The sequence below is a fragment of the Aethalodelphis obliquidens genome, unplaced genomic scaffold (genome assembly GCF_003676395.1).
Source record: "Aethalodelphis obliquidens isolate GAN/ISIS:26980383/991018 unplaced genomic scaffold, ASM367639v1 scaffold6, whole genome shotgun sequence".
In the NCBI taxonomy this organism is placed as follows: domain Eukaryota; kingdom Metazoa; phylum Chordata; class Mammalia; order Artiodactyla; family Delphinidae; genus Aethalodelphis; species Aethalodelphis obliquidens.
This window is the reverse complement of record NW_020837950.1, coordinates 10,922,701-10,947,170: the sequence shown is the minus strand read 5'-3', so window position 1 is coordinate 10,947,170 and position 24,470 is coordinate 10,922,701. Positions and strand designations below refer to the sequence as shown.

General features: G+C 39.4%; 1 protein-coding gene across 14 annotated transcripts in view; it reads right to left on the bottom strand.

Annotated features, from left to right (window-relative positions):
• The window catches only part of APBB2 (amyloid beta precursor protein binding family B member 2), a 376,970-nt gene that overhangs the window by 179,832 nt on the left and 172,668 nt on the right, over window positions 1-24,470 (bottom strand). For all 14 annotated transcript variants that reach the window (XM_027103089.1, XM_027103091.1, XM_027103094.1 and 11 more), the window contains 2 exons: window positions 20,970-21,038; window positions 9,200-10,015 (listed from right to left, as the gene is read on the bottom strand). In XM_027103089.1, the coding sequence (XP_026958890.1) occupies window positions 9,200-10,015; window positions 20,970-20,988 (835 nt within the window). In that variant the 5' untranslated portion in view covers window positions 20,989-21,038. The remainder of the gene's footprint in view (window positions 1-9,199; window positions 10,016-20,969; window positions 21,039-24,470) is intronic.

Genomic DNA, 24,470 nt, shown 5'->3' with positions numbered 1-24,470 from the left:
ACAAAACCTGTCTGCAGGCTTCCTGCGCACTCCCCAGCGCTGTGCATTTGTGATCTCTGAAACTTTCATGGCATCATATTGCCCTTGCATGGCCCTAAAGTTAGGGTCATAGTTTTTCTTTTATATTCTGCATAGCTCCTAAGAACATACTCTATGTTTGGTAAGCAATGTCTCTTAAACAGAGGTAAGAAAAGCATGGCTGTTGCTAATATCCCTGTCTGTCTGTTTTTAAGCTTTGATCCAAAGGAATAACACCATCCCCATATTGCCAAGTTCCCTGAACTATCCTGTTCAGAACCGAGCCAGACTGCTAAATGTGAAGCTTTACAGTGTCTTTATCACATTTTCCTGCCCTTCCCATACTCATTCCCAATCTCAGTTGGGTTTATGGTTTCAGATTCACCAGTAACAGGTCCACACTAAGTTCCTTCATAGAAGAATTTGGGTGAAGGCAACCAAAACTATCTTGAGGTCCTCTGCAGCATACTCTATTCATTTGTCAGTTCTGACAATATCTGCAAGTATTAACTTTCCTTCCTGAAAAATTTAAACATAAATTTTCTGCAAATATCCTTTCACATCTCCTCTGTGTTGCAGATATTAAGGAATTATCTACGAAGATATTTGTACTGGGTTGAACAGTATTCCTCTAAAATTCATATCCACTCAGAACCTCAGGATGTGATCTTATTTGGAAACATGGTCTTTGCAGATATAATTAGTTAAGGTGAGGTCGCAGTGGATTAGGGTGGGCCCTAAATCCAAAGACTGTTGTCCTTATAAGAAGGCCATGGGAAGACACAGGCAGAGACTGCAGGGATGCAGCTATAAGCCAAGGAATGCCAAGCATTGCCAGGACCCACCAGAAGCCTAGAAGAGGCAAGGAAAGAGCCTTTAGAGGGTGAATAAGCCCGCTGATAACTTGATTTCAAACTTCTAGCCTCCAGAACTGTGAGAATAAATTTCTTTGTTTTAAGCCTGTATGGTATGTTTTTTTTTTTAATAAATTTATTTATTTTATTTATTTATTTTTGGCTGCATTGGGTCTTCGCTGCAGCTCGTGGGCTTTCCCTAGTTACAGCGAGCGGGGGCTACTCTTCACTGCCCACTGCGGTGGGCAGGCCTCTCATTGCGGTGGCTTCTCTTGTTGTGGAGCACGGGCTCTAGGCACGCTGGCTTCAGTTACTGTAGCATGCGGGCTCAGTAGCTGTGGCACACGGGCTTAGTTGCTCTGCGGCATGTGGGATCTTCCCAAACCAGAGCTCAAACCCACCTGCCCTGCATTGGCAGGCGGGCTGTCAACCACTGTGCCACCAGGGAAGGCTTAAAACAAAGTGTATGGTAATTTGTTGCAGCAGCCCTGAGAAACTAATATAACATCTAAACACCTTCTTCTCTTCTTTGCTTGTAAACTTACACTACCCAGGATCTGGGGATGGGCTTTATCTTTCCGTACTTCCTGAGGCATGCCACGTGAAATGGGACAAAGAACCCAGGGACGCATTTCAGATGGTGGGGACGTCTTCCATGGAGACAGGAAACTGTAGGTGAGCTATCTGAGGTTACAGACTGGTTCTAATTTAATTCTATGTCTGGGGCACCTAGCACAGTCCCCAGAGTAGACATTAAAAAAATAATTGGCATGAGTACATATATATGAATTAACAAATGAAAAAATGAATGGATGAATTAAAACAAAGCAATGGTGAACAAACCATTAAGTTTATTAACTTAAGGTTCTTTTGTGAGGACAATGGGTCAGGGCAGAATGTTCATGAGGAAATTTGACTAGAAAATTTCTGAAAGTGGCTGGTAGTACTTTTGTCTCTGTGATCCCACTGGGTCACAATCTTAGAGGCGACATGCCCTCCTCCAAGGAGGCCTCACTGGCACTTCCGGGAGCACTTCACGCAGGACTACTGGAGGACTACAACCAGTCATTTCCTAAGCAGCCACTCTCTGTCTCTGTCCACTCCCTCTCCCCAGAAGCCGAGCAACCTACCAAACTAGGTTCTAAAATTTTTAATTTCAAGATGTCAGTAAAGCAGACATAAGAGTGGGGGGAAAAATCATGAATTACACTTCTTCAGTGATTAATTTAAAAAAAGAAAAGGACTCCTTACTTTTTTTTTTTTTTTTTTTTTGCGGTACGCGGGCCTCTCACTGTTGTGGCCTCTCCCGCTGCGGAGCACAGGCTCCAGATGCGCAGGCTCAGTGGCCATGGCTCACGGGCCCAGCCGCTCCGCGGCACGTGGGATCTTCCCGGACCGGGGCACGAACCCGTATCCCCTGCATTGGCAGGCGGACTCTCTACCACTGCGCCACCAGGGAAGCCCAGGACCCCTTACTTTTTTAACAGCTCTGAAGGGCAATGATCTCCCCACATCTTCATCTGTTGAAAACCTATTTAATCTCCAGCACAGATAACTTCGATGCCTGAGCTTCCATATCCCAAAGTTTCTTCCTCCTCTAAGCTCTCCTTACCCCACAACATTCCACCATCTCATGGCTCCTTCCTGGTTCCATCTTGAATATATCAACGGTCTTGGGTTCACTACTAGACTGGCAGACTTCTTTTGCCACTCATAGCACTGTATTCATTTTTTTGTGTACCCTGAAGTACCTAGTATAATACTTTATAATGGAAGGCAACCAAAACCTATCCTATCATTCAACTGAATATAAATTGTTTCTAGAACTTTCCAAAAATAATTAATTGAGCAAAATCATTTTCTTCCTTAAGTTCATGAGGTGAGATAAAAAATATTTTTATACATCTTACTCCTGAGATACTAAAATCTAATTTGGAAATCACACCATCCATCCCAGAACTATGTGTCCAAGCTATTTTGGAAACATCTCACATCTGTCTTCTTGAATTCCTCCTGTCACATCAGGGAACGCTCAACTGAGAAGACAAGACAAGAAGGCTAGTGAATCACTAAAGGGTGTTTGAAAGATTAAAAGTAATTCAGCAGGACAAACCAGCAGAACACTGGGTCTTTTCTATATCCTGGAATTTTTTTTTTAAAGGGATGGGAGCTTTCAAAAAGCAATTTAAAAGTAATTTATGGTTGAAATTACCAAAATCCATTCCACATAAAATGAACATCTAGAAGACGTTTTGGAAAGTTAATAATATAAACTTATCCAAAGCTCTAACACTCTTAAGCTAGCTAAGGCCAGAAATAATTAGTGCTGCCAATTGTGTTGACATAATTAGGTCTGTGCCTTGGCTTTTGCCCTCACCAGCTATCCAACTTGCAAGAGTTCCACTTTGCTTGCCTCAAGACTGGAAACCAATCAACTTAAGACAGCAAAGGATTCAAACTCTCGAGCAACATGGTTCAACTTACAATGCAAGGCGAAGTGTGAAGGTAAGTGAAAACAAAATGGTCCTTTTCCTTAACCCTGGCTATTCTGACTTGTAGACTTAAAAACTCAAACACAAAGAACGTTTGTGACACACTGAACTACTGGCCCCAACTCTTCGTCCCTCCCTGGAGCCTAGAATACAAATAAAAATCACCGTATCCAGGTGTTCTGAACAATTATTTTATACAAGTTGTGCTTACCTTTTCTATTTCTAAAGCTGTACTGATATAGCAAACCTCAAAGTATGCATGTTTGTGGTCCAGCTCTATCTACCCAACCAGCAAACCGATAACATTTATGGAGCCTGTCACTATGTGTTACGTACTGTGTGAAGAGGTTCACATCCACACGTAATGAAGACTTAGCTCCTACTTTCATGGAGCTCCAAGTCTAAACAAAAACTTTCCAGTAAGGTTACAAACTGCTGAGAGGAATGGGATAACAGAGAATTGGAAATATTTCCTTGAGGTACAGAAAAAGGACTTTCAACAGTTCAGAGGGTCTAGAAAGGTTTCACAGAGAAGATGAAAATTGAGCTAAAACTCAATTGTTTACAGGAATGGAAAGGTTCTCTAAAATATAATTTTCTATCTTTCAGATTATCAGGATAATCTAGTTGAAGTGGATAAAGTCTGATGTATTCAGCCACTGGTGCCACTAGCCTAGGTCTCAGAACTATGATACAGTGGAAAAGTGCTGGATGCTAGGTCCAAAGATCTTGGTTCAAGTCCCAGCATGGCCACCTGAATGTGAGAGAGTATCACAAACAAGACCTGGCAACCAAAATTTCACTGTGCCTTCCCCAGAAATTTGTTAATCAGTATCCCCCCTCCACTGTGAGGCAATATCATCAATTAAGTTAAAAATATGTACCCAATATCAAAATCAGGCATTGATTAAAATATAATACTAAATGATTTACTCAATACATCAGGGCCATTTGGAGATATATGTAGATAGCTTTCATTTTTATTCAATTAGTCATTATTTATTTACTAAGTTTACCTGCTATATTTCAGGCACTGACAGCATAAAGATGAAGACAAACCAATCCCTGCCCTTAGAAGATGCAGAAAGTCCTAACTAAAATCAGAGCCCAACGTATGCAGACCAGGGGTGGAAAGGGGGGTGGGGTGGGACGAATTTGGAGACTGGGATTGACATATATACACCACTATGTATAAAATAGATAACTAATGAGAATCTGCTGTATAGCACAGGGAACTCTACTCAATGCTCTGTGGTGACCTAAATGGGAAGGAAATCCAAAAAAGGGGATATATGTATTCACAAAGCTGATTCACTTCACTGTACAGCAGAAACTAACACAACACTGTAAAGCAACTACACTCCAATTAAAAAAATTTTTTTTAATATGTAATAAAATCAGAGCCCAAAATATAGGTAATCCGTAATTAAGAGAGAAGTAAACTTTTATCTCACTGCTGCACGGATAATGATTATCACTAATAATGATAAGCACTGATATTTATTAAGCTCTTGCTATATGCCAGACACTGTTCTAAGAGCTCTTCAGAGATGCTCTCACTTAATCTTCACAACAGATCTATGCTAAAACCCTACTAGCACCCCCATTTTGCAGTTGAGAGGCTATGCAAATTGCCTACATGGAACCCAGCTGAGGTTTGAACTCAGGAAGTTGACTCTAGCGCCCATCCTCTCAATGATAAATTAATGCAGCACTGGGCCCACTGTTGCACCACCTAGATTTGATTTTCTCGGTGTATATTCTGCCTTTGTACACTTTAGTAATGAACCTAATTTTGAAATGGCTATTCCACAAGATCCACCCAGTTTCATACTTTGTATCTTCAATTTTATTAAGCCCCAAATTAAACCTAAGTTACCTGTTGGTATAAACTAGGTACCCTGGTAGTATCAGAATGTTGTGTCTTTCCGAAGTTTTCATGAAGCAAACATAAAACACCAGGTGATTAATGGAAAGACTACACACAATCTGACCAACCTATATTTATCTGAGCCATCATGCTTACCTGGGGCCACTGAGGGGACTGCATCTCTGGCAAAACCTGAACAGACTTAAGGTTCCCACTTTCAAGTACCAAAATGATGCAACACTTTCTTTTAGAATCCAGGTCAGAGCATTCCTTTGAACTTTTCTAAGTTCCTATGAAACTCAGTAACTCCGCTGATGCTTCCCCACCGCCCCCAGCTTCTAATAACCTCTTGCTTCTCAAAGGACAGACGACATAGGAGGAAAAGAGGAGAAACATATATACATGTTTGACTGTGCAAAGAAAGTTACTAACGTGCCAACGTGGGCAATTCGGAAAGAAAGGGAAATAGCAAGTGGTCAGTCTCTGGGCTGGGCAGTGCATTTTATTTTATAAATAGCATTTTATAAAAATATTTTATAACTTGGAAAGCGTGCCCCTAAGGTAGAAATGAGTCTATTTATTTTTCCAGGCTCCCCAAAGCACAGTCTACAATCCAAAGATAACTGGGTCAAGATTTAGTCATACAACATACACCACTGTGATGAATACTTGCTTAGCACACAGTGAATAAGCAAGTATGTACACTTTGTATATATGTATATATGTAAAATGGTGCTGCATACTAGTATCTTACAAAATACTTGCACTTATTTCTTTTCTTTCAACAATTAGTATTTTGTGTTTATTTTACATATATATATAAAAACTCATATATACTATATAAAACGTATATAATAATGACTTCACCATTAGAAGTGTTTAATTTAAATTGACTGTGGGACTTCCCTGGCAGTCCAGTGGTTAAGACTCCGCACTCCCAATGCAGGGGGCATGGGTTCGATCCCTGATCGGAGAACTAAGATCCCACGTGCCACACAGTGTGGCAAAAAAAAAAAAAAAAGACTGTGATCACTGTGAACACTAACAGTATGTTTCACTGGAAAGATTACCTCAAAAAAAATACCAATGCTGAATAATCAATTATTTTATTTTACTCGCTAATTTATGTGATCTGTGTGATCATGAAGTAAAGAGGTGTCTTTTCAGTTGGAGTTCACAACTGGCTCTAAGGAAATTCCAAAAGAACTCCCAAATATTATTAATATTCTGAGGCATTGCATTACGCTGAAATAAAGATCCCAAAGTGATGATTTTGAAGGGATGGCTTCTAGCATTTGTAAAAAACTCAGTCTCACAGCTTCAGAGAGTTGGGTCCCAGCTAACACACTTTTTCAAGCACATCTGATTCAAAATGTCTATCCTTAGCTAGCCATTATGGGCCATCACCATACTGCCATCCTTACTCTAAAACTCAAGGTCTTCAAAAGCGACTTTAAGAATGAAAAATGAATGTATCCTCTCAACACGTCAGAAAACTCTAATCCAGTTCACATCACATGCCAAGCCCTGTAATGGGTTCTGTAGAGAAACCCCAGCAGCAAGTAACACCAGGACACCGAGCAAATGAGTGGTGAGCTGAGGGGACCCTGGAAAGGCCCCCTGGAGAGAGTGGCAGTGGACCAAGCCAGTGTACAGGTACAGTTTAAACTTGGTGCTCTTGGGACTTCCCTGGTGGTCCAGTGGTTAAGAATCTGCCTTCCAATGCAGGGAACGCGGGTTCGATCCCTAGTCTGGGAACTAAGATCCCACATGCCGTGGGGCAACTAAGCCCGCACGCCCTGAAGCCCTCACGCCACATCTAGAGAGAAGCCTGCGCACCATAACAAAAGGTCCCGCATGCTGCAACTAAGACCTAATGCAGCCAAATAAATAAATAAAATAAAAAATAAACTTGGTGCTCACCACCAGCCCTTTTTGACACCAGCACTTAGTAAGCGAAGGGGCCAGGGATAGAAATACCCTAAACACTCAGCAGCGAGGGAATCATTAAATAAATCATGGAGCTTAAAGAGGGTGGAACAGCATGCTTAATACTTAAATTCAGCCTGAGGTAGAAAAATGCTATATCCTGATATGAACTGATCTGCAAAATATATACTTTGGTGGAAAAAGCAAAGCATTTATAAAATATGTAATGTGTCATTTTTTTTCTTGTTTTAATTTTTACTGTGGAAATTTTTAAACATACAAAATGAGAGAGAACAGAATAATAAACCCTTATGTACCCACCTTTAACAAGGATCAGCTTATGGGCAAAATCCCATATACTATATTATAGTATAATATCTTATACTATAATATTTTAGTATGTATCTCTAAATGGTAAGGACTCTTCAAAAATATCATTATAAAATTTGGGTAAATTTGAATATTTATTATAAATGTGGGTACATGCCTAAAATGGTTTCTGAAAAAAAAAAAACAACTAAAAAAAAAGTAGTGGTTGTCACTGGAAAAAAGGGGGCCAGAGTGAGGAACCGAGGAGACAGACTTTACTGTTACTTAATACCTTTCAGTAAAATTTAAAATATAGCTACAAAAGGGAGCACAGGGCCTGGAAGAGCAGCAGAAAGGCTGCCACGACGTGAGGAAGACAGTGTGGCCTCAGTGGAGGGCGCTGGACACACGAGGTTGAGTTTGAATGTGAGACACTCAAGGAGCCATTTATATAGATTCAAACACTAGCAGGTGACAGTGTCCATCGGCTACAGGATATGAAGTCTCTAAATGTGAAAAGTAATAGAGAGTTGTGAACTCAGTGACATTACTATACATAATTACGATTCCAATAATGTGCAGATCCAGGCATTTCTGAGATGAAATGGGCTCATCTCAACCTCTCTACTGCCACATCCAGCTACAGGAGGCTGATGAAATCTATCATTTAAAGCACTCTGGTTTTAAAGGGCACTTCAAAACCACTTTTTTTTTTGTTTTTTTAAACAAGTTAATGTCTTACTTTCTCCTCTTTTCCCATCTGTAGTCCTTGTAATTTCTCTGCCTTATAGGTGGGTAAAATGTCAGTTCCTTCCCTGGTGGTTCTATCTGTTACATCTGTATCACATTAACAGAGCCCTGGGATCCACCAGAGGCAGGGTTAGGTTAAAGAAATAAGCCTTTGTGAGTGCTTGTTTACAGTGAATTCAGACACAATACAGTTCTCCAGTCTTTTAACCTCATGATCAGTAAAATAGGGGCTATGAGAAGATAAGATTAAGAGTAGCTGATTTTTAGGACCCTGTTCATTTCTGTGACAATTTTCACTCCTCTGAAAAATCCAAAGATGTTACAAAATAGAGACAAAAGTTAGGAAAGACTGGTCTCAACTAGACTAGTTAAAATCCAAAACTTCTAAATATATGTTAAAAGAAACACTACTTTCTCACTTTCAAATATCACTTGAACAAGGCTAATAAAATGTTCCCCAGTAAAGGTCAAAAAGGAAATGTCTTTAATGAATAGACTTTCAACTTTTTAAACCTTAAACTTTTCATTAGCTTGAGCATAAATAAAGTTTTTTCAGAGAATTTTAAAATACTTGGTTCTCTTTTTCAGGTTATATCTTGCCCCCAGCAAGTGTCTCCCTTTTATTATTTTCCTTAACAAAACCCAGCATTTCTACATAGTATATAGAAATAGTTCACCTAACCACTGGCAGTATAGTTGCTAAATAGGTGATGTTTTACTGTACTTAACACCGGGGAGCTATTTCTTTTACAAAAATGCTTCCCGGGACAAACAACTTATGTATGAATCAAAATGAAACCGCTGAGGAATCTAATGATATTTTCACACACATTGCCCAATTTTACCCCAAGAGGCTCATGTTCTTCTCTACCTGCAGATGAAAATTTGGGGGAGGGGGTCAGTGTAGAGATTAATTCCATCAATAAGGGAAAACACCAAAACAAAGTACCACCGTAGGCTACACCTTTCCCAGGTACCTGTCTCATCTGCGGAGCTGGGGGAGGCACTGTCTTGGGACAGGGTCGTCCAGCTGGACTCCTCGTCGCTCGGTGCCAGGTTCTGGATCCGGTGGAGTGCACAATCAGTTTTGGCCCCCGTTTTAGGGTGATCCTTCTTGGTCTCCGGGCTGGATGATACGGTGGCTATCTGGCCATCTTCAGGGCTGAACTGGGGTCTGTTTGGTTTCTGCAGCAGTACGTCGCCATTCCCAGCGACGGTGGAGGCCTGGCTCTGGCTTGGCTGGGCCTTCTCTTCCACAGCCCCGTGCTGGTTTCCCAAGTTCTGCTCGAGTTCTCTGGTTGAGGTTTCCAGGTCTGCATAGTAATTCAGGAAGCTCTTGGTTCTTCGGGACTGGGAGGGTAAAATCTCGCAGCCCGAGGAATCCCGTGGGTGGGGCTCTTTACCCTCTAACTTCTCAGAAGTTATGTTGATGACTGCAGTGGGGCTGACGTTTCTGTTGGGGTCCTGCTGCCCTTGTTCTGCAGCCTTCCGGAGCTGGTTCTCTCCATTTTTCACCAGCTTGATGTTGGCAGAGCCATTTCCCAGCAGGGGCTGTGCAGCCGGATCCGAGAGGCCCATCGCCGCCTGGATGTTAGTTAGTGCATATTTTTTCCTGCATTTGGGGGGTGTGCTGTTCTTGGTTTCTGTGTGTTTTATTTCAGCGTTCAACAATTCATTGTGGGACGAACGGAGATTAAGGGTGTTTGGTGGTGTGGCCGGGCTATTCCGATTCGTGACGTCTGTCGTTCCGCTGCTGGCCATAAACACTGCCAAAGTGTCTACACCTGAGTCAGCTGGAAAAAAAAAAGAAAACTGGTCATTAGACGCCTGGCATGATTAAACTACTTAGCATAGAGAGTGAGCAAACATTTCTATACAGAAAATTGAAAGAACCAATGCTTCCGTTGCAGTTTTGTAGAACAGACCCATTTTCCTCTCTCTTTTCAACGTTTGCTCATACATTAAACAGGAGCAAATAAAAGGCTTAATGTGTATACACAAAAGCCAATTTATAGAAAAGCTAGGAGGTCTGAGGGTCCAAATTTTACTTAAAGTAAAAAAGTATCTCTCTTTTGAAATCATATAAAAGCATTTTCTTCCAGCAGCTGGTCTTCGCTTTTTCACAACCTTGCAAATCATCCGCTTTCTAAACATTTACATCACATTTCTATTCTGTCATTCCCTCAGGCAACAAAAAAGTTGCTCAAAAATCCTCTGGGGCTCCAGCTTTCTTAATTAACCTGAAAGGTCACTGTTCAACGAAGCACCATACATCCAAGGTAATTTTTCTTCACCATGTTTAGAAATTGTGTTCTGAACACCAGGAAAAATCAAACCTCCATTAGAGTTTGATAATGTCTTGTGACCATTTCTGACCTGGGCTTACTGTTTGTACTAAACAGAAATTTTGGAGAAATGGCTTAATTGCTCAAGAACATACATACTCACATAAAACTATTACTAATAATGTAGCATTGAGCCCTTGGCTAAAGACGTGTTAGACTCCCCAAAGGAGTCTGAATATATTCCACTGAATTAAAACACAGACTCAGCGGTTTGCAGTCACCACAAGCCCTTGCAGAACTCCTAGGAAATTATCTGACAGTTGCATTTATCTCAAATATTGTTCACACCATCAGTGATTTGTTCCATGCGTCTCTTGCTAGGAAGAGAGAAAGGTTTCTCAGACTAGAAGGGAATAAAATTCATCAGCAAGAATTTCTAAGGTTTCAGATTTCTCAGTCTATAAGGAATGACTTCTTTCTTATCTGATCCCTTGCCCTCCAGAGACCTCCGTGGGCTCTACACCAGCAGTAGATGAACCAAAGCACAGCTCCCAACATTCCTGAAATTGTACTATGACAACTCCCTCCTTCCTCCACCAGGCAAAACAGAGACCTCCGCAGGGAAGGAAGGTAAGAATGTTCTACTGTTGGAAGCTTAGAGGTATCCCTTTCCATCATCTGATACTCAGGATGAGCTATTTTAGAAAAGAGTCACCCACTGATTCTAGAGTCTGTGTGCTTCTTGGAAGCTAGGGAACATCTGTACACTCCAGGCAGTGTCCATATTTACGAAAGAATGACCATATGGCCCACAGAGATAGCTAAGGCTGTAACCCAAAGTGATTAGACTTTGGGCCCCATTCTTTAGAATTATTATTTATAAGGATTCCTGCTTACCCAGCACCTACTGCACTTGGGCTTCATTGAGAATCTGGTTTGTTTTTCCCTTTTAAACACTATTCTGATGACTAAATTTTAAACAAAAATGTATACTGTTTTGGCTACTACTACCATTTTACAGAAAACATATTTCAATTTATAATTCAACCTCACTCCAGAGCAGTATTTGATATGAAAAGGGTCCATATTGAACCCACATGAAGTTTTCCCTCAGACACACAACCATAACATAGGCACACAAGAGAAAATTACACTTAGACTTCTGGGTATTTAGAGTGACATTATTATAAAAAATCTGGCAATCTGCTGGCTTTTTAGAAGGTATGGCAAAAAATTGCTATGAGGCTATTTTACGATGTTAGATACTATATCCTAGCAATGTTATTAGGGAGAATTTTTTTTTTACTCTGCTTATAATTATAAACATTTTAAGAAAGAATACCATCAAAATTTCTTGGTGAGTTAATATTTAAGTGGCTTTTATACCCTGGATGTGACAGATAAAAACTCTGAGCCAACAGAGCTGGAGGAATCAGGCTCCCTGACTTCAGAATATACTACAAAGCTACAGTAATCAAAACAGTATGGTACTGGCACAGAAACAGAAATATAGATCAATGGAACAGGATAGAAAGTCCAGAGATAAACACACACACCTATGGTCATCTAATCTATGAAAAAGAAGGCAAGAGTATACAGTGGAGAAAAGATAGTCTCTTAAATAAGTGGTGCTGGGAAAAACTGGACAGCTACATGTAAAAGAATAAAATTAGAACATTTTCTAACACCGTACACAAAAATAAACTCAAAATGGATGAAATACTTAAGTGTTAAGACTGGATACTATAAAACTCTTAGAGGAAAACATAGGCAGAACACTCTCTCACATAAATCGCAGCAAGATCTTTTTTGATCCACCTCCTAGAGTAATGAAAATAAAAACAAAAATAAACAAATGGGACCTAATGAAACTTCAAAGCTTTTGCACAGCAAAGGAAACCATAAACAAGATGAAAAGACAACCCTCAGAATGGGAGAAAATATTTGCAAACGAAGCAATGGACAAAGGATTAATCTCCAAAATATACAAACAGCTCATGTAGCTCAATATCAAAAAAACAAACAACGCAAACAAAAAATGGGCAGAAGACCTAAATAGACATTTCTCCAAAGAAGACACAGAGATGGCCAAAAAGCACATGAAAAGATGTTCAACATCACTAATTATTAGAGAAATGCAAGTCAAAACTACAGTGAGGTATATCACCTCACACTGGTCAGAATCAAAAAAATCTACAACAATAAATGCTGGAGAGGGTGTGGAGCAAAGGGAACCTTCCTACACTGTTGGTGGGAATGTAAATTGGTATAGCCACTATAGAGAACAGTATGAAGATTCCTTAAAAAACTAAAAATAGAGCTACCATATGATCCAGGAATCCCACTCCTGGGGATATATTTCTGGAGAAAACTGTAATTCGAAAATATATAGGTACCCCAATGTTCACTGCAGCACTATTTATAATAGCCAGGACATGGAAGCAACCTAAATGTCCATCAACGGAGGAATGGATAAAGAAGATGTGGTACAAATATACAATGGAATATTACTCAGCCATAAAGAAGTAAAAAAATAATGCCATTTGCAGTGACATGGATGGACCTAGAGATTGTCATACTGAGTGAAGTAAGTCAGACAGAAAATGAAAAGGCAACCTTTGGGATGGGATTTTTAAAAAGGAAAGAAATAGGCACAGAGGGGGACATGATTAAGGTGTCAGATGTGAACAGTGAGGAATGCACTCCAGGATCTGGCCTGAAGAGGGCAGGAGACGGAGCCGGGAAGAGGGTGAAGAGCTAGGGGAAAAGGAAAAGGCCAAGGGGTCAGAGGTCTCTGAAAGGTAAGGGAACAGGTGTGACAGGAACAAGGGATTGCTCCAACCCTAGCTGCATGCACACCTTGGGGAGCTTTTAAAAAGCCCAGAAGCCCAGGCCCCACCCCCTAAGACACTCCCCAATTCTGATTCAATTAGTTTGGGATTGGGCCCAGTCAGGGTATTAAAATGAAATGTTCTTTCGGTGATTCTAGTGTGTGGCCAAGGCTGAGAACCACTGCAGTAAGTGAGAGATTTGGAAGAAAAAGATGATACATATGCATATTAATGATTTCAGAAGCTCCTGGAACACTCTGGTCACACATGTCATGTTCCTTGTACATGCACACATTCTCAGCATCCCTCCCTCCTTCCTGGCAAATTTCTGCTCCACCTTTAAGATTCAGGGTAGATGGCACCTCTTTGGGAAGCCTTCTCTTGCCCCTCTAGACAGATTCCAGGGCTGCTGCTTCTACGCCTTTCATAAATCTATCTCCATTTCTCCAGAGCATAACGGCATTTCTCACACTGTTTTATTTTTAACCTATTTGAGTTTATCACTAAGCTGTGACTTCCAGCAACAAGCACAGCGGCCTATCATGCAGTAGGCACTCAGTAAATGTTCGCAGAATAAACTGTTGAATAAAATGAAAAAGACAAGTGTTTCATTAACATCTCAAGAAATGTTTACTTAAAAAGCCTAGGTTAAATTTTTGAGTTTCTTATTAAAGATTGAAAGGAAACCACCATTACTGCCTAAATAGTCAACTGGTAAATTCATTTTTCCTTTCCTTGAAAAAGACTAATGCTCTCAGAAAGGGAAAAGGTGATCAGTCGTCAGTTATCTCAGCTTTTCCCCCCGTGCAAGCAGCATCTGGGCAAGATTTAAAATAAAATCCTTCAATACTGTCTAGACCAATTTATTTTGTTCCTCAGTCTCAGCTCAAGAAAATTCCTGTTCAATTCTGTCATAACTCCCCAAAGAAGAAAAGACTATTTAGAGTCAAATAGCCTTTTTTTTTTTTGACCCAGAGCAGACTGGTGTACTTCTTTGCCAAACATGATTTCTCACCAGCTGTGATCCCAACAGCTTAAAGTTCTCCGTGCTTTGGTGTGAAGAAAACTGGAGGCCCAGCAGAGGCTCTGGTGCACACAGCACACGTGCTCCTGTCACCCCGTGATCCCCATCACCCAATTCCGGGCCTTCCTCTGTTCCTTATCTCCTCCTGTTTACCATCTGTATCATTAATAACACTGAACAGAAGAGAATTAAGTAGAATGGGAAATAGCAACATAACAGTAATATAACAAATTATGTTGAAAAACAGATGCGCTATGGACGTGGAAATGAAAGGATATAGAATGAAAGATGCTATATTGAGACTCTAATCAAAAGTTGGTGTATTTAAGCTGGTTCCATTTTTCTCTGCCTCACATGATTTTACTATAGTTATAGATCAAAGAAAACTCGGTGTACTACTCCCTATAAACTGGGGAAAGAGGGGAAGTTAAGTCCACTAATGCACGGGCTGGATGCTAACTGAGAATTCATGGCATTGCCATTCTCCCAAATTCCCTGCCTGGAAACCTGGGAATAGCCCTTCATGAGTTTCTTATCCTACCAAATTCTGTCAATTTTACTAGAAAACGTTTCTCCAATAAATTGAGTTCCCCCTTCTCACCATCTTTATGGCTGCTTTCAGGTTCTCACCACTTGAAGTTTCCTCCTATATCTCCCAAGCACAACAGTCTCTCAAACTCCAGTCTACACTGACACAGTTCGTCCTCTGCAATTCTAAAAACAAACGGACGGTGCAATTCTCAGTTTAAAAATTTCTACTGGGGCTTCCCTGGTGGTGCAGTGGTTGAGAGTCTGCCTGCCGATGCAGGGGACACAGGTTCGTGCCCCAGTCTGGGAAGATCCCACATGCCATGGAGCGGCTGGGCCCGGGAGAAAAAAAAAAAAAATTCTACTGGCTCCCTGTTGTCCAAATTCAGCTCAGTATACAAGGCACTTCAAATTCTCCTCTGCTAGCCTAAATCTACCCTTCCCACCACATCTCCTGTCACTGCACCTCCCCCTCCCATCGTGGTCCCTACATGACAGCAACAGTGAACTTTTCTGAGGATGCTAAGCCTCTTCACAACTCTTTGCCTCTGCACATAGAATTTGTTTCCTCTGCCCGGGAAGGTCCTTTGCCCTCATCTGCTTTACCCCTGCCCTATTTCCTGCCTGAAAACTCCTATAAATCCTTCAAAATCCAGCTCACATGTCCTCCTTTAGGTCTTCTCTGACTCCTGAACATAATCCTCTGTGCTAGGTGTGTGACATGCAGTTCACATCAGCACTTCTATACTATACTATGATATCAATTGAGAGATCTCTCTCCCCTTCAACACTGCAAGTGCCTTGAGGGCAGTGACTGTTTTGTTCACTTTTTATGACAGTTTTATTGAGATATAATTCACATACCATAAAGTTCACCTTCTTAAAGTATAATTCAGGGGTCTTTAGCATACGCACAGAGTTGTGCATTCATCACTACAACCTAATTGCAGAACGTTTTTATCACCCCAACAGGAAATCCTGTACTCATTAGCAGTCACTCTCTATTCCTCCCTCCCCTAAGCCCCTGAAAACCACTAATCTACTTTCCGTCTTCATGGGTTTGCCTGTTCTGGACATTTCATATAAACAGACTCATACAATACGTGGTCTCTGTGATTAGCTTCCTTCACTTATGTGTATCCTTAAGGACCATCCATGTTTTAGTATGTATCACTACTTCATTCCTTTTTATGATCAAATCATATTCTACTGTATGGATCTACCACATTTTGTTTATCTGTTCATCAGTTAACACAGGTATTTGGATTGTTTACACTTTTTAGCTATTATGAATAATGCTGCTATGAACATTTGTGTACAAGTTTTTGTGTGGACATATGTTTTCAATTCTCTTGGATATATACCCAAGAGCGGAACTGCTGATTATAATTCTCCTGTGATGTGCACACGTATATATAGACATACATACCATATGTATACGTGTGTGTGTGTGTGTGTGTGTATAAAACCTTGTGAGGAACTGCTAGACTGTTCTGCAAAGCAGTTGTACCAGTTTACATTCCCACTAGCAATGCATGAAGGTTTTGATTTCTCTACATTCTTGTCAACACTTGCTATTGTCTCTCTTTGATTATAGCTACCCAAACAAGTGTGATTTAATTTTGATTTGCATTCCCCTTTCATTTTTATATTCCAGAGTTTCCAGCTCCTTTTACAAAGCCTGGCACATAAGAGCACTCAATAAATGTTTGGTTCATTAATCGTTCACTCATTTATTAACTAAATATTTTTCACTCATTCATTGACTAAATACTCTCTGAGCATCTATTACATGCCAAGGTCAGGAACACAACCGTGTACAAAATAAGCAAAATGAATGAGGAGTGAGCAAGCACATGTCCATGACCCTGAGGGCCTGTCTTCAGTACAAAGGTGGCTCTGCCCCTGGATATCTCGAAGGTGAATGGGACCCATGACTTTGCCATCACCTCCGCATCTATTCATCATGCTGTCTCGAGCATAACTCACAAAGATGCGACATCCATTCAAGAGGCTCCAGAGCTCAGTATACGTTCAGAGCTAAGAGTGTGACGAGAGCTCATATTATTCCTGCTGTCACTCTCCTGCATGCACGAGGCACAAACATCTGTTATGACCTGGCACGTATTTCCTTCTTTTCTGGTAAAAGCTTCACAGTTCTTCTTGAGAATCAGCCTCCGTCCACGCTCATTCATTCATTCAACAAATATTTTTTCGTGCCTTACTATGCGACAGATACAGTTCTAACTGCTGAGGAGACAGCAGTGAACAAAATTGACAAAATTAAAATATCTGCTCTCACAGAGGAATTCAGCCCCTGTGTTTCAGGCAGAGATGACGCTACCCCTTATTCACGAGGTCCGTGGCCTAGGCCCAGCCAATCAGAGGAGCACATCTCCATGGCTGTGGTGACTGGATCAAGGAAAAGCATATGACCAATCCTAAGCCTTCTGCCAGAATGATCAGAAGAGAAGTGCTCTCTTTTCTCTTTTTCTTGAACTAGACGATTTATAAGCCTAGAGCTTTAAGAGGTCACCATGAAGAGACACCTGTGTACGTAAGACCTAACAAACGGGCAGAGAGAGCCAGGAAACAGAGAGAAAGTGAACATGCCCTAATGACACTGCTGGAATCCCTGAAACGAGTCATGTCTGAAACATGAGGTGCCAGGACTTCCAGGGTATTGAAGCCAATAGATTTTCAGCAACTAAAAGAGCTGTAGTTAATATAATGCACAGAGTATTTTTTATGAAGCCTAACTAAAATTAGGTAAGCCAGGGTCACTTTAATTTCATGGCTAACTAACAAAGCTTTCCTCAAACCCTGAGTCGCAAAGATCCCAGCCCTGAGATGTAACCCCGTAACTCAGGTGACATCCTAATATAAACCCATGCTGGAGCCCGGAGTTAAACCTGCCCTCCCCCCTTCTCTTTTCTGAGACCTCTAGCCTCCTGTCAAAGAAAGTTTGTCAGTAATGACAGGAAACTCCTCTCTTCAATAACCTGCTGCTCTCCCTCTGCTCCCTTGGCATGTTTAACAAAATTGGAAATTGACAAACGGGCCGGGGAAGCTCAACGCCTGACCAATTCTTAAATGAGACTTCACATTTTCTTCATTTTTTTAAATTTTTCTGCTATACAACTTTATTTCCACTGAGGAGTTAACAGCAAAACTTCTGCCCTGAGGAATGTTGCCTTTTGAACTAGACCTCAAAGTATTAAGGAAATGAAGTAAACTCAGATTTTTTTTTTTTCTTTTAGGAAGGAGAGGCAAGATAAAGCTGGTTTCCTGAAATTACTCATGAAAGTAAACTCTCAATGTGACAAAAATGATAAGAACTTCTCTATGAACAAAGGAGGCGAAGGTTATTAGGAGGCAGCTTGGGTCCCTGGGTCAGAGAGATCACAGGATTAGAACCTTAGAAGTTTTTAAACCAGGAGGACAACCTCCCCAGGCTCTAAAATAAAGAGGTGATTTCACCCACTAGGTCTGACCCACCTAAGGGGTTTCCCATGCCCCATTCAGCTAAACTGCCTGAGGGCTCACTCTGCCCAACATCCCAAGTGGATCTGAGGAAAGTCAAAAAAAAAATGCACCAAACACTTTTCTTCAAGAAACTCAGACAGGGCAGAGACAAAAGGATACGTTATTAACAAAACTCCCAATGTCTAAAGTACGCACAGGGTCTTACGAGAAGGTATTAAGGATGAGGACAGAGGTTTAAGGAAGACTCCCACAAAAGGAACAGCTGAGCTGGGTCTTGAAGGATAGGGTTAGGGTTAGGGTCCACCGGTGGACAAGGAAGAGAAAGGCACTCCAGGTGGGAAATTAACCTGGTATTCCAACATCACACCCAGCAGATGTAGTCACCTTGGGATATTATATGCTTATCCCAAGGATATTTTCTTTGCTCAATTTCTAAGCTGTTTTCATCATTTCATCTTCTTCTAAATGATGTCTTCTGAAGACAACTGTAGTTCTTAAATATAGCTCTAGAGTTTTATGGCCACGTTTGATTAACATAGTCAGTGATCAAGCTGGTTTAGGTGAGGAAAAGTAGGTAAGCTAAAGTAACAACACAGATTTTCTTGAAAAACTGATAAGCTGGCCTCAAGTCAATTCCAAAAGAGAAAAAACAAAAAAACATTAGACAATGGCAGTGTCCTTGAAATAGGGTAATTACTATGTCACAGGCTGAGACCTACTCGGAAGGGACTCCCATGTTGAATCTCGAAGGTTCAACAAGAATTTTCCAAGACATATAAGGGTATACATTCTGGCATGTTTGTTTTTTTAAAGGCTCTTTGTAGTCACAGCTCCTAAGAGTTGAAAATGGGCTTGAAAGCAAACCTTATCCCAATTATTGGTCCATACTCTACTTCACTAGCTGCCATTGGATTTTCACGTAAAAAATGGCTGGAATGATACTCTATTGAAATAAAAATACCGTTTTCCTTGTAAAATGTGTTACATCCTATACCAATGCATGATAGTAATAGGTGTTATTAAAAACCACGCTGGGCTTCCCTGGTGGCGCAGTGGTTGAGAGTCCGCCTGCCGATGCAGGGGACACGGGTTTGTGCCCCGCTCCGGGAAGATCCCACATGCCGCGGATGGCCGCTGAGCCTGCACATCCGGAGCCTGTGCTCCGCAACGGGAGAGGCCACAACAGTGAGAGGCCCGCGTACCGCAAAAGAAGAAAAAAAAATAAAGAAAAAAAACCCACGCTGGATAATGGTTTCATTATCTCTTATATAACTACCAATGAATAAAGCAATTTGAGTAACAACAGTTAAAGTGAATAATTGGTATAACAAAATATAGTGACAATGAGAAATTTCTATAGGTTATTTGATTAGTTCGCCTCTATTTAGAGGAAAACACATCGTTTACATGTTTGCCAGCTTTATTCTTATGTTTCCATGCTGAGTCTATTTTGCAGTGTAATAAAAGACTTTAAATGCTAAAGAATTCCTAGAAGGAATTCTTCTCAACACTTAAAATGTATTCGTCAAAGGACACATGTATTTGCTTTGATTTTGCAAAATTAATATACTTATTCAAATATGGATTTACAAAGAAAATCTACTCCCTGCCCCTAAACCGGCTTCTAAGAATTGCCTCTAAGTTCCTAATTTTCCTGTGTGAACTTAGGTTGGGCACATTGTTTTCAGCTGTCTTTAATAAAAGGATATTTCTGGTCACTCAACTGCCTCTACTTAGCTTAGTGTTTATTTTATTATGTTTTAATTTTAGTTCTCTGTTGAGATGTAACATGCAGTGTTATATAAAGGAGAAAAAGACTTGGACATACTTATTGAGCTTAATTTTAGAATTTAGGGACATTAACATCTATTTGTCCATGGTTTAAATTTACTTACTTAGAAACTCAGAATTTGCGGAGGGGTATGTGCCCTAACAAATATAGAATCTACCTAGATCTATTTGCCACTTACAGTCTTATATTATGTTTAATTCAAAATGTCATTGCAATTGCTTTTTTCTTATTATATTACTATGAGGCTAAGAATTAAATCCCACACCACACTGTATGCAGACTAGCATACATCACAACACAGAGAAAGGGGCATACAATGAAATTAAGTTGGTTTTCTTATTAAGGCCTCAAATTAATCAGCATTAGATCCAGGGAGAATTCTGAATTGGGAGTTCTATTCTAGACAAACCCCGCAATGCCTAAGATGCTGTTTATGCAGACTCACCACCAATGCCTCCTTTGTTCAAATTTAACAGTTCACAGGCTATAACATGCAATGCTACATGGCAAAATGTGACAGAATTTTAGTTTTCTGTTTAGTCAACTAAAATGTTTTCACATTATGATATTAGTAGAGTCATGCAATTAATACATGCATGCAGTTAAGTTCAATTACTTCTTCTATCTTATTTTAAAGATCCACCTTTCTAGTACATTAGTGAAAAACAATAAAAAAGCCAAAACATGTTATTATAGTAAATCATAAGTTTAACATCAAAACAATTATCTAGTATACATATCTGTTAAAGTTTTAATAGTCAACTAGTATGCTGCACTGAAACATGTGAAAGTATATCTGACCTGGAAGTACTTCTGACATGGGTCACTGGACGTCAGCAATGGTGCAGGAAATAGGTTATAATCTGAAATCTGAAAAGAGGAATCATTTGAGAAATTAAAACCCCAAATAACAAAGCATGAAAGGAAAAAAGCATAGCATTGAAAATTCTTCTAAAAGCTGTTAAAAATGTTAAGCAAATCTTGGCAGACAGTGTCCAAATTTGGTTTACTTATAGTTGGCCAAACCACTTTTGACTGAAATTTGAATTCCTGCTTAACCACATTTCCCACAAACATTTCTTGAGATTTTTTTTCCATACCAAGTTTAAGTTATCTATCTATCGATCTCAAGTTTCCAATGCCTTTTCTCATTAAGAACACACAATTCAGAAGCCAGTAAAGAAAAAAACTGGTAAATTTAACCACATAAAAATTTAAACCTTCTGTTAAGAAAAAAAAAGAGGCTATAAACACAACAAAGAAAAAAACAAACTGAAAGAAAAATTCATTACAAATGAACTCATTTACAAAACAGAATCAGACTCACCGACATGGAAAACAAACTTATGGTTACCAAAGGAGGAAGGTAGGAGGAAGGATAAATCAGGAGTTTGGGATTAACAGATTCACACTACTATATATAAAACAGGTAACCAACAGGGACCTACTGTATAGCAGAGGGAACTATATTCAATATCTTGAAATAACCTATAATGGAATAGAATCTGAAAGAGAATATATATATATATATATATATATATATATATATATAAAACTGAATCAATTTTCTGTACACCTGAAACTCAACGTTGTAAATCAACTATACTTCAATTAAAAAAAGAAAAGTTCACACCATAGATGACATAAAAAGGTAAATTCCCTTTATATAGCATGAGTTCTTTGAAATTAAGAAAAATATAAACAAGCCTGTAGGAAAATGAGCAAAGGACAGAAACAAGTCCTAACAACTAACCTCACTCAAAACTGAAGAAAATGCAAATTTAAATAACAATGACTTACTAGTTTTCCTGTAGCTAACTGCAAAGATTAATAAGCTTGATAACACATAATCTAAGGCAAGGACACTGGAAATAGGAATTTCCAAATCTTGCTGGTGGGAGTAAAAACTGGTAACACTCTTTGGAGAGCCATTTAGAAACATATGAGCAAATTTAAAATGCATGGACCCTACTGCTCAGCAATTCCTTTCCTAAGAATTTATTTTACAAATAAAATTACATAGACTCTACTGTTCTAAAAGCAAAAGATCAGTAACAACCTAGCTGTGCATCAGTGGATAAGTGCTTCATTAAACTATGATGCAGCCATACAATAGAGTACTGTGCTGCCATTACAAAAAAATGAATCGAATCTACATGACCTGATACAAAAGGGGCCTTAAGACACATCACAAAGGTAAATAATATGCATGATCGAATTTGAGTAAAATTTTTAAAAGCATATACATATATATATATGTGTGTATGCATATACACACACACACACACACTTGCATTTACATAGAAAATGTCTTAAAGGAATAATAAAGAACTACATACACTGGTCAACTGCCAGTTTACCACATTAGATACATAACAAGGAAAACTGAAAACAGACTTTGCTTTCAATGAGTTGCTATCAGGAATGTCACTTAGAATAACAAACTGCTGTATTAATTCAAATGTGGACACTGCATGATTCCATTTATATAAAGTACAAAAACAGGAAAAACCTATCTATTATGTCAAGAGAGTTTGCCCTGGAGGGCAGGAAAGGGGAAGAAGCAAGAAAGTAGCCTCTGGGATGTTGTGATGGTAATATACTTCTTGATCTGGATGTGAAAATTCATCAAGATGTAGCCTTTTGTGTACATTTCTGTATGCTTACTATACTTCCATGAAATGTTAAAAAAAAAAGTTAAATGTTGCTGGTTTTCTAAAGCATTATTCAAGTTGAGAAACTTTATATTTGCAAAGACTAAATTCTAATTTAACCTTTCCAAACTAGTAACCTTTAATGGGCATTACTTCCAACTTATGATTTAGATAATGACCTGACAACCTTGTCTACTGGTCCACCATACATTTTTTAATTATATTTTCACATATTGTGGGTAAGGCTCATTACTTTGGTATAATTAAAAGGGTGGGCTTAATTTAAACCGTCCTGAAACAGCAAGAGATGTTTCCTCTATGTACCTTTGCTTCTGCCCTATATCTTTCTCAACTCCTTAAAAGTATTTCACAATTCACTTTTCCTTTCTTTCAGTTTTTGTCTTCGGTATACCTTCAGTTATAAGCATAGCAGATATGAGGTGATAGCTATCAAGAAAATGAATACCAATAAAGTAGAAAGAAAGCTAAGAAAAGGCTTTACAGGAGTATTTTGAAAAGGCTTGAACAAAAATTAAAAATTTGCATATCTTAGTTTGTATTATACTTAAAATAAAATATTCATTTTTTCCCCAACACAAAACAAACTCTGATTTCTGTAAAGTTAAGAATTGGACATTCTGCTAATCACTTCATTTTTAAAAAGGCCCTGTGCTGGTATTATCATCTGACCAATATTTAATCCATACGTGCCATGAATTATGCTAGAAGCACGAAGCACTTCAGTGAACAAAAACACATTCTTCCCTCTTTTGGAATTTATAGACTAGTTGGGGAGACGGATATTAATCAGATAATTAATCAAATCAGTGTGTAAGTATATATGTTCTAGAGGAAAAGAATTCAGTTCTATGAGAAAATGTAATGAAGGAACAGGTGATATAGAGAGCCTGGAGAGTCAGGAAACATTCCCCTGAGAAAGTTAAATTTATGTTGCAATTTGCAGACTAAACAGGATTTAGCAGGATAAGGTTATTAAACACCTAAACGCTACGCAAGGCACTCCCTAGCCCTGGAGATGAAGCACAAAATGCAGAACTATTTTTCCCTAGGTGCTTATATCCTTGATGAATAAATGTAATGTAGTAAAACAGTTTCCGAGGACTTTGCAGCATGCATTAATTCTACATAAATAATAACCTGAGAAAGTATAAAAGCACTCAAGTATGGTTTTAAGAATATTCGATAGCAGGTAGCCACTAAGTGCAACATGGAGCTACTAACACTTGGAAGGTGAGTTTTTAATTTTATTTAAGTATGCAGTTGACCCTTAAACAATGCAGGTTTGAATTGAGCTGATCCACTTACACCTATTTATTTTTCAGTAATGAATACTGTTGTAGTCCTACATGATCTGTGGTTGGTTGAATCCTGGGATGTGGAGGGAATGCTTAATCCCTGAGCAATCCCAGTATTGCTCAAGGGCCCACTGTCATTAATTTAAATATAAATTTATAAACTGATGCTTGACTCTTTGGGGGAAACATTTTAAATAAGTTTGGACCTTCTTGGGTAAGTAAATCTACTTCCAACTCTAAACCTTATGATCAAGTATTTCCAGTGAAAATTCTACATCTGAGTTGAGTGTTAAAACATGCTGATCTTGGAGCCTTTGCATGAAAATAAATGT